At 29.2% G+C, this 10746-nt stretch overlaps 1 protein-coding gene across 3 annotated transcripts; it reads right to left on the bottom strand.

Annotated features, from left to right (window-relative positions):
• Window positions 1–2694: 2694 nt before the first annotated feature.
• On the bottom strand, window positions 2695–10015 carry LOC114132350 (casein kinase II subunit alpha). Of its 3 annotated transcripts, none has more exons than XM_027997791.2 (9): window positions 9396–10015; window positions 8411–8588; window positions 7625–7736; window positions 7333–7545; window positions 6952–7146; window positions 6684–6886; window positions 6444–6592; window positions 4277–4345; window positions 2695–2908 (listed from the first exon to the last, which is right to left on the bottom strand). In XM_027997791.2, the coding sequence occupies exons 2-9, from the start codon at window positions 8503–8505 to the stop codon at window positions 2859–2861; spliced, it is 1086 nt and encodes a 361-aa protein (XP_027853592.1). In that variant the 5' UTR covers window positions 8506–8588; window positions 9396–10015; the 3' UTR covers window positions 2695–2858. The 3 variants fall into 3 exon arrangements, with proteins under 3 accessions (XP_027853592.1, XP_027853591.1, XP_027853590.1); XM_027997790.2 differs by lacking the exon at window positions 9396–10015 and adding an exon at window positions 8892–9337 and having other exon boundaries at window positions 2695–2905; XM_027997789.2 differs by lacking the exon at window positions 9396–10015 and adding an exon at window positions 8892–9335.
• Between the last annotated feature and the right edge of the window lie 731 nt (window positions 10016–10746).

The following is a 10746-nucleotide window of genomic DNA, read 5'->3' as shown; positions in this document are numbered from 1 at the left end:
ATTATTTAAAAGATAAATTAAACACGAATGAAATAATTGCAAAATTGCAATACCTACTTAAAACCATTGGCAAATAAATTTAAGCCACGAAGCTAAATACGATAATACAATATAACAAACTTAAATTTTAATTTTTATCATATATACATATACACTATTATTTTTATTATTATTACAGCTGTCAGTCTATTTAATAAAATATTAAAATTATATGACGTTATCATTTATTTTCTCAGTTCATTTAATATGTCTAGTCAATAATATGTATAAGGTTATACCTAAATCGATTAATTATAGCTTTCGGAGGCGATTTCAGTGCAAGAGAGTCACTACTTTTTCGACTACTTGAAACCCCTGGATCCGCGCCTACAGGTAGGTCTGTAGGTATTTAGATTATTGCAAAGTTTATCAAACCATTAATTATTACGTCTATTTTTGTTTAATACTTATGTGTAATCACGATTTCCGGAAAATACCTACGTGGTCAACTGGTCAACAGTACGACATTTGATTATGTAGTTCGGGACCGGATTGGTCTGGAGATTTATCTTGCCAATCCGGCGCTGATGTCGTTTATCTAGAATTCTAGAACATATTTTGTAATTTGTATATTTGTTATAGATCACTGATTGTTTTAGGTTTGACATGAACACTGCAGCACTTTCTATTCATTTCTTTAGTAACATTAATGTTAAAAAACTTTCTAGTTATTTTAGGACATTTAAAATTTTTAATGCATATAGGTAGTCGATGATTGACGATTGTTTAGGGCATTTAAGTCTTTGCTCTAGTAAATAATAATAATAATATTTGGGCATTTGGCATCAATAGATAATACAATTTAACGAAGTAGGTATGAATATGAATAATCATGAGACGTAATTTGTATATATGGTCTAAGACAGTGAAAGTAGGTACCTACTTAGGTACTAATAGCCAATCCATTATTATAAAATATTTTCCGTCAACAGCAAGCTTGTAATATTTGAGCAGAATGCAGATGGGTAATAACTAATAAGTAGGTAAGCTTGCTATTTGGTCGTATACAACTTAAATTTTGAAGCACCATAAATTTGATCCTATCACGTTCAAATAGGTAAGTATGCAACACTACTTACTCTTATTTGGTTAACTAACCCGTAGACATCAAAATTGTTTCTTACCAATGTCGATCCTCCTGCTCTCCTATAAACGTTGCACTTATTTTATTAATTTCAACATTAATAATAGTTTGTACTTTGTAACACAATTAAAGATATCTTTAATCGTAGTTTGTAAACATGACACAGATTAACAATTTTTTCGTTATTCAATATCGAATCACACATAAAATTAGCAATTCCAAAAGGCTCAAATTCGTTGAATAAATCACAGAATATAAAAATGACTTGAGATTAATTAATATAAATGATCTACTCTCGAAATATTTAAACAAATAATATATATTAGATTGAAATTGTATTGTAATTTGTGAGGTCTTCACACTGAAACTATAATAGCATTTTTGTCAATAAATTGTTATTGCAATAGATAAAATTAATTTAACTTTTTCTCTTTATTATAATTATTAAATAAATAAGTACTTGAGAATTATGCTGAAGTACACCTACTCAAATAACAGAGATATTAAGCTTTAATCAAAAATTCATAAAATATTAAAATGTAATATTAAAACTCCTTTTTTTCTTCACTTAATTATTAGTACCTTACAACCCTACAAACTCAAAACAAAATGTTGTTACTTGTTAAATTTACTCATCTAGGTACCAATCAGTTTCTTTTAATTATTATCAAACATCACTAGCCATCTTAATATGAACACATTTTTAATAATTTTTAGTAAGAGCTAGCTAAAAATAATTATTAAATACATTTTTGAAAATAAATATTTTGATCACAGTGACATTCAACATACTAATCAAATGTGTTTAAATTCGAAATCACAGAGTAAATAATGTACAGGTAAGCAACTAAAATATTATCTGGAGGATTAGTACACGGATATATAAAATATATAATAATCTATACAACATATATTTTGTTTATTTTAATATGAAAAACAAAAACTTAGGAGTGGCATTTAATATATAAAGCCACAATAAGTATCGGTTGTAACAAAAACATTCTCAGTGAATTAGGAAAAATGTTAATCAAGTTATTTAAATGTTAAAGAAATTCCTGTCGATTACCCGTGAACATTTGGTATTATATAATATATATACTTTTTAAATACAAAAACTACTTATAAAATACATGAGAAATAATTTAAACATTTTAAATCTAAAAATTAAAATTAAATAAACACTATTGACCAAATGAAAAAAGGGAAATTTTTATTTATTATTTTTAACGTAATTTATTGTTATAATCATAGCTATCTATTTACATTATTTATGTTGTAAAATATATATATATTTTTTTATAATATATATTATATCATTTTTTTAATGTAACAAGGCAACAAACACAATGTGTTATATAAATAAATTACATAGAAGAGCAGGAGCTGATTGGCTAGTATTTTCATATTGTTATCACTGCGGAATTTAAAAATAATAATAGAAAATTAATAATGTCCATCAGTTTAGTTTTTCATTATTGAGTGTGGTGGGTAGGAATATGTACAACAAATACATTTTTTGCACAGTTGTAGCATGAAAAATATTACTGTTTTATACACAAAAGACCTAAACATTAAATAATAACCTTTTTTTAATAGAAATAATACAAGTAAAAAATAAAAAACAAAATTGTTTTTGAGTGTGATATTCCTGAGAAAAAGGTGTTGATTTTTTTAAGTTTTTTTTTTCATTAACTTTGTCCAAAGCAAAAAAAGCAGCATTGTCACATCGAGGAACTCACTGTAGAACGCCAACAGCATTTGGAGAAGTTATTCCGTTCCCACCTGCTAAAAAAAAATTGATTTTAAAACTAAAATAGTAAGACACTTGTATATAATAACAATACTAGTATATTGATTAAAAAATTAGGATTTTAATAGATTTTATTAAATTTAAAATTTAATAGTAATGATAGATATTAATATTTTTTTTTTTTAAGAGCAAGATACACTTGTTGGATTCATGGATAATTATCAAATATTACAATGATTGAGATTATTAGCCATATCTTTAAAAAGTTAATAGTGCACACTTGATTTATTTAGTAAAGAAGAGAATTTTAAATAAAGATATTTGAATATACTAATTAAAAGTCTAAACCTCTTCTTTATTATCTTCCAGCTAAATATGTTAACATTGTATTATAATTCACATCTCTTATTTCAATTTATCAGAACATTCATGAACAATGTTTTAGAAAAATAATTTTATTTAGTAATTTAAATAAACAAAACATTAGTTAAAGAAACATTCAAGAATTGCAAGTTTGTACATTTGCTTAATAAAATATGTGTGACAATTTTTTGAAATTATAAATAGATATACATAAAATTTATGTTTTAAGTTTTCAAAACAAAACATAAGTTTGGTTAATGTTCAGATACTTCAAATTATTATTTTATAAAAAATGCTTAGTTATATAAATTTGACTTCAACCATTATTTAAAAAACTGTATATTATATGAAATAAAAATTTAATATCTATTTGTCTAAAATAACAAAGGTATTAAAGAGTAATATAACATACTTGAAGTACAGAACACTTTAATTTAATAATTAAATACAATTTATAAAAATATCACATTTTTTAAAATTATAACCAAATCTAAAGTAACTTACAATTTAAAAATATACATTGTAAATAACTTATTTTAACAGCAATAATAGTAATTTGGTATACCTAATGATCTACAATTGATACATTTATAATAAAACATATTACATTTTGATGAGACTTCAAGTATTTTTTAAATGTTAACTCATGTTAAAGGTATAAGATGATATTGCATATTGAAGAAAATTACCAAAATTAAAGTAAAAATAAAATGTATTAATATTTTTTTAGTAAAACATTCAATTAATTTAAATGTTTAATTATTATTTGAATTAACTTAAGAAGTCTTATTAAGACTTAATTTAATTGTTATTTAATTATAATTTACAAAACAGATAATTTATTTAATAAATACATGATCATAAATTATAGTAGTAATTGGTACAAATTATAATTAAAATTTTCAATATATACAAATATTGAACAACTTCACATTTAACATGTCAGTTAAATGTATTTTACACGTTATTAATGGTAAAAAGTTGAATAATAACAGTTACAATGAATACTACATTTATTTTTAATCATAATTATTAAGTACCTGTAATTGGTGTTGGAGAAACAGACGATGTGCCCAAATTAATTCGAGACTGCTCTTTTACAACTGGATCTAAAACAACAAAATAAATATTAAAAAAATATTATTATTTATTTCTCACTGAACATTGATTAACAATATAAATTTTAAGTAAAATAGAGGTATATTATGAACATATATGTATACTGGAAAGTATACTTAAATAATAATCAACCCAGAGCCTGATGAGATATCGAAGATACCTAAGGGTAAGAAATTATAAACTAACGTACACATCTCGCGGGGTCGGCAATCCACCATAGGTCGATTGCTTACCTGATAATATATTGCTTAGTGATGGGCACTATCGAGTGAAAACTATCTATTTATTCGATGTTTCTATAAACTATCGAATGTACCAATACTATTGAAACTATCGAGTGATTCATTCAGTAGATAGTTTACACTTACAGAATAATCACACTACTGAATGAAAACTATCGAGGTTTAAAAATATCTATTCAATCAAAAAATCACTTGGTTGTTTTATAAACTATCGATAGTCAAAACTAGTCAGAAACTCCCATCACTAATATTGTTCCCATAATCATAAGAGTTTAAAGGTCAATACTAAGCTTTATGGCTATAATATAACCTGACTAAGTCATTGACTGGTAAACGCAAAGTCTGAACAATGATAGATTGAGGCTTGCAATTAACACAATACATTCTTACCAAAAATTCAGTGTGGAATAAGAAAGTATTTTACAAAATTCACATTTTTAAGTTGTGCTTGCACAAGTTATTTGAGATTTAAAATGATCAATGAAAATGTCTAAATTTTGAACACCGTTAAACCGAATATTAAATAACAAATTAAACAAAGTTCGAATCATATTAGAGAATTGGCATTTTTAACAGGCAACAAAGTGCACAAAGTCAGCTAGTTATACATAATATATTATTATTTTTTATTTACTAGGCTTTATTTTAGATAATTATTTATGCATTAGTCACCACTTTTCCTGCAATAGATTACATTTTTCTACACGGCATAGAGATCGTGAATAACAAAGTAACAATAACTTTAGTATATAAATTTACAATCAAGAAAATCTGTGAATTGATTCCCTAATCCTATAATAGTATTTATAAGTTCTGAACAGTTATCAATCTGTGATTACATGAGTTCTGATTTGCAAAAATTTTTAAGCCCAAAGTGCTACTTTTGAAGTTCTTTTTGACTATAATGGACGTATATGACAATAAGAAAATATATTTTGAAGCAACCTTACCAACAATGCCATGCTAATATTCAAAATACACAGATAATGCTGCTTAATGGTAGTTAAGAGAAAATCACAACAGTCAATAACAAACATGTATTATAAAAGTTTTACGACAATATTTTCGTGCAAATTATACCGATATTTTAATTTACAAACTTTACGAAAAATAAACTTCAAAGTTATAGAGTATAATATTTATTTTTTAAAGTTTGCTACTTTTAGCACAGAGCTATATTAAATAGGGTTAAATGAGTTATAATTAAAAATTGATGGTAAGTTTTAAATATTAAGACCTAAAAATTACTTTTTCAACAAAATGATTTATTTCTAATATAGCCTATGAGATTATTGACATACACAATAGATACACAAAAAAATACGGTATATTATATCAGGATAACAAACCTATGATGCATGTGCTTTTATGCTAGAGAAACAAAAACTTTATGGAGAAGAAGTAGATATATTAATAAACTTAGTTTGATTTTAAAATTTGTTTTATCAATGTAATAAATATATATTCATTATTATAAGTAGAACGTTCCAGGGAAGCTAACTAAATGAACAGAAGAATAGCAATTACAGAAAAACTTTAAACATACCACTCCCCTAGGTGATAAATATAATGTGGATAATTTATGCTTTAATAACTATACTTGTAAAAATTAATAATCATTTAAAAATTGCCTAATGAATAATTATTTAAATAATTATCTATAATATTTATTTTAAATGAGTCAGATTGAAAACTTTATACAAAATCATTATTCTAATTTAAATGAAGACACTGAACTCAATAAATTTCTTTAGAATTGCATATCTCCAAATAATTAAGAATTTAAAAATTTCATAATAATCATCATTCTCATTAAAAAAATATATAAATATATATAAGAACTTACAAAAATATGGATGATCCATTGCTTCTCTAGCAGTCAACCGTTCAAAATGATCATAACGCAAAAGTTTATCTAAGAAATCTAAAGCTTCTGGTGTTACAAGGTGTTGATTTTCACTATGCACAAAACGCTCCCATCGTTTTCTTGAATGCCTAAATGAGTAAAAATGGCCAGATTAATAATTTGATAATTCAACTATTAAATAACTCAATTTAAAAATAACAATTATCATGGTTTATATACCTTCCTAAAATATCAGAAAATCTTGGATCCAATTCAACATGATACTTGTCTAAATATTCAAATAGTTCTTCAGTTCCTAGAACTTTAGCAATACGCACAAGTTGATCGTAATTGTCATGTCCATGGAAGAATGGTTCTTTTCGGAATATCATGCTAGCCAACATGCAGCCCAGTGACCACATGTCCAATGAGTAATCATACATCTAGAAAAACAATTTAGAATTTTAATATAAAAATATAACTATAAAAATTAAAAATAAATATATACCTGATAATCTGCGAGTAACTCTGGACCCTTAAAATATCTGGAGGCAACACGGACATTGTATTCTTGACCAGGATGATAAAATTCCGCTAAACCCCAATCAATTAACCGCAATTTTCTGTTTTCATGGTCGATCATAACATTGTGAGGCTTTACATCACGATGCATGATGCCCATACTATGGCAATAGTCCAATGCCTACAATTAAGATATTTCATTATTTTATTTAATTACATTTATTGTAAAAATTATAAGTTTCCATTGATAAATCATGTTAGGATGTATTTAGATACTGGTCATAAGTAGTCAACTCAACACATCATTAGGAGTAAAATAAATTAAATTGTTAAAAATATTATTCAAGTTACAAAAGAAGTTAAGTACCTTGAGCAACTCATAAAGATAAAATCTAATATCATAGTCATTCAGCGTCTGGTAGAGTTGTTTAAAGTCCATATTGTTAACATGCTCAAATATTAGAGCAGGTGTACGGGATACAGGGTCTTTAACCACTGCTTGCAGCGATATAATATTGGTGCCACCCCTCAAATTTTCAAGAATTTTTATTTCTCTTTTGATTTTCTTTTTTTTTACGGGCTACAAGAAAATATAATACATTTTATAGTAATGAAAATTTAATAAATATAAATTATTCATTATTAAAATAATTAATTACCTTTAATATTTTCACAACACATTTTTCACTATTGGTTACATCAATTGCTTCAAATACTTCACTGTATTTACCTCTACCAAGTTTTCGAACTAACTGATAGTCATCTTGTTGCCTGAAACAATAAAAATTAACATAATCTTAAAAAGTCACAAGCACTTGTCAATCTATAAGATTTTTTAATTTGTTATAAATTATAAAGCTGAAATAGCAAAGTTTAAAAATGAATAGTAATATTGAATTATGAAGTAGGTATTATAATCAGATATTGACAAAATGAAAAAATAGATAATAAAAAAAAAAAACTATTCTATGCTCTGCTCTTAATAAAAAAACTAGCTACAAACAGAAATATTATTAATAAAATATTGATGTAATTTGTTTATGAATAAATATATTATTATAGGTAGGTCTCTCAATTATTATAAAATATTTTATTTAATGTCAGCATGTACCTAACCAATGAATACCTATTTCATTAACTATACAATTTTAATTTTAAATACTAACAAATAGGTAGGTATTTAGGTTATTTTCATGTTACAAATATATTAAATAAGTAAGGTTAACTTATTTAAGTTTAAATTTTAAAATGTTTTGCTGTTTTTAATCAAAGAATTAGCAATTATTAAAAATAAATAAAGTTGTTAAATAAAAAATATTCAAATTAAGTACTTATTTGAATGGTATTGAAATGAGATGGTAACTGTTGGGGAAATGTTTCCAGAGGTAAAAGCTTTTTCAAAGATTGACATAATATCATAGTAAATACAAATAATCAAGACTTACCCCCATTCAACGGTGTAAGATTCGTAATCCCAGTATTCTCTGGGTTTGTGAGAATTTACATCGGCATAAACTCGTGCCCGACTTGGCAGCGCCATTTGATTAATGAACCTGACAGTAGTTTGATTGTTAGCAACTGTCCGAAACCTCGTTCCGGTTGCACTTAACACGCAGCCGGTGTCTGATGGTATTGGCAAAGACGAGCAATCGAGAAAAAGCAATACACAACAAATATTAGAGCATACCTTTAATTTTCATACAGCATTCTTATGACAAGAGACTAGCACGACGGTAGTGAAGGAGGTCGGTTCGTTTATACTCTCTAGTACTTACATCACTTAAACTTATGGTGTACATATAAATGAATAAGATTTTCTAGGTTATTGGTGATAATGAATATGTTATTTTTGTTATAATATTATATTGTAGGGTTTTTTTCTTAATAGTAATAACAGTTAGAATTTAGATGGTAAATAAAATTTACCTAGGAGAAGCAAATCGCACGACAGAAGGCCGCGGGAAATCCGGCTAGAATAAAAACGGCGTACCAATAAAGTACGCTGAACGGTAAACATATAAGTCCATAAAATGTGCGAATACGTGTACTCGGCGCGGATCGACGGCGACGGGTCAAGAAGCCGACGATATGATAAGTATCAGAAGCATAAGGGCGACGACGACGTTCATTAATAATTGTATTTCATTATTTTTATTATCAAACGTGCGGGGGCCTCAATACGGTAGACACGGCGGCCGATCGAAAGCCGCCTCGTTTACAGTTTGGCCGTCAAGGGAAACGCGGAATGACGTACCTACCGACGGACCGCCGACGTCGATGCCGAATGCCAATGTCGCCGCCGACGCCAGTCGCCTCCTACACGAGACGTTGACGGCGGCGGGACGTGGACGGTAGGCACGCACGTTTTCGTGTGTGGCAAAGTGAAAATGTTTTCCACAAAAAAAACCAAAATACCCCCCCAACACGTACCTGCTATAACATTTTCCGACGACGGGCCGTGTGCTCAGCTAAACGCCGCTAGCATGTTCCGCATACGGCGACGGTGGCCCAAAAGTAATCGCTGCTGTCCGGACGATAGTGGCGAGAACCGGGGCGGCGGCGGCGGCGGCGGTAGCGGTACGAATGAGCGATGCGATGGACGGAGCGCGAATAAGAGCGCACGCGCGTGTCGCGGTCGTACAAGACGTGAAAATCGTACGGCGAATAATAAAAAATGTTCGTAATAACAATATTATTATTTATTATCGTCGTCGCGAGATTTTCTGTACCGTCGGATCTCCCGTCTCCGGAGCGGATCGTCGAACAGGATCGGCAGCAGCGGCAACCCCGGGGGCAGTGTGCGTGACGACGCGCCGCCGTCGACAAACGGAAATTTTTTTACGAATTTTTCCTTTTAAATATATACTACTTATTATTTTTTTATTATTTTTTTTTTTTTTTTTAATTTTCTAACGCGACTCGACGACCGGCGGAACGGTACGATATGTCGATATATGTATATTATTATTATTATAATAATAATATTATAAGCCCGCGCGCGTGTGCCGAGAAAAAGAAACCGTACGCACACACTCTCACGCGCGCGCACACATACACACGCCCGTTCGTGTAAACTACGATACTAGGACGCCGTGAATCGGAGTATTTGTGCGTGAATGTGCGTGCGAGTGTTTATTTGTGTGTGCGTGCGTGCGTGTGAGTATAGCGCGCGCGCGCACCGGGCGAAGTTATTACTCTTTAGTCGCGTTGACGGAGAATCCAAAATGGCCAGGCTGACCCGTTCGCGGGACACGACGACGGTACGCCGCCAAAGAGGTTGTAAACGCATATAACCTCGCGCCAAACACCGAAATACGAATAATACACCAGCGGCAGCTACCGTGCTGTTGTTGTTGTTATTATTATTATTATTATTATTGTTATTATTATTAACTAATTAGTAATTAATGAGAATTCCACCACAATATGCTCTTGTTTGCGCGAATACAAAACGTATAGGTACCAGTTTAGATTCCATTTGAAAATAATACGCGAAAAACAAACATTTACAACTATTGAGTTTTAAAGGTAGGCGTTAGAAAAGAGAGATTCCGAATCGACGCAAGACACGATATTATAACCGTCAAACGGTTTCGTTGCACGAGTATAATAGTTAGTAGTTGGTAACGGTAAGAGAAATAGTAAATGGAACGGTTGATTTACAAGCTGTACGCCGAAGAACCTTATGACAAGACGAAGAGAAGATGAATCCACTTTATTAATTAAAAACCCATTCGAGAAGGATATTCCCGCGGAACGTTTATGCTCAGCCAACAGTGTC

Source organism: Aphis gossypii, chromosome 3 (assembly GCF_020184175.1).
Source record: "Aphis gossypii isolate Hap1 chromosome 3, ASM2018417v2, whole genome shotgun sequence".
NCBI classification, from domain to species: domain Eukaryota; kingdom Metazoa; phylum Arthropoda; class Insecta; order Hemiptera; family Aphididae; genus Aphis; species Aphis gossypii.
This window is presented reverse-complemented; position numbering and strand designations above follow the sequence as displayed.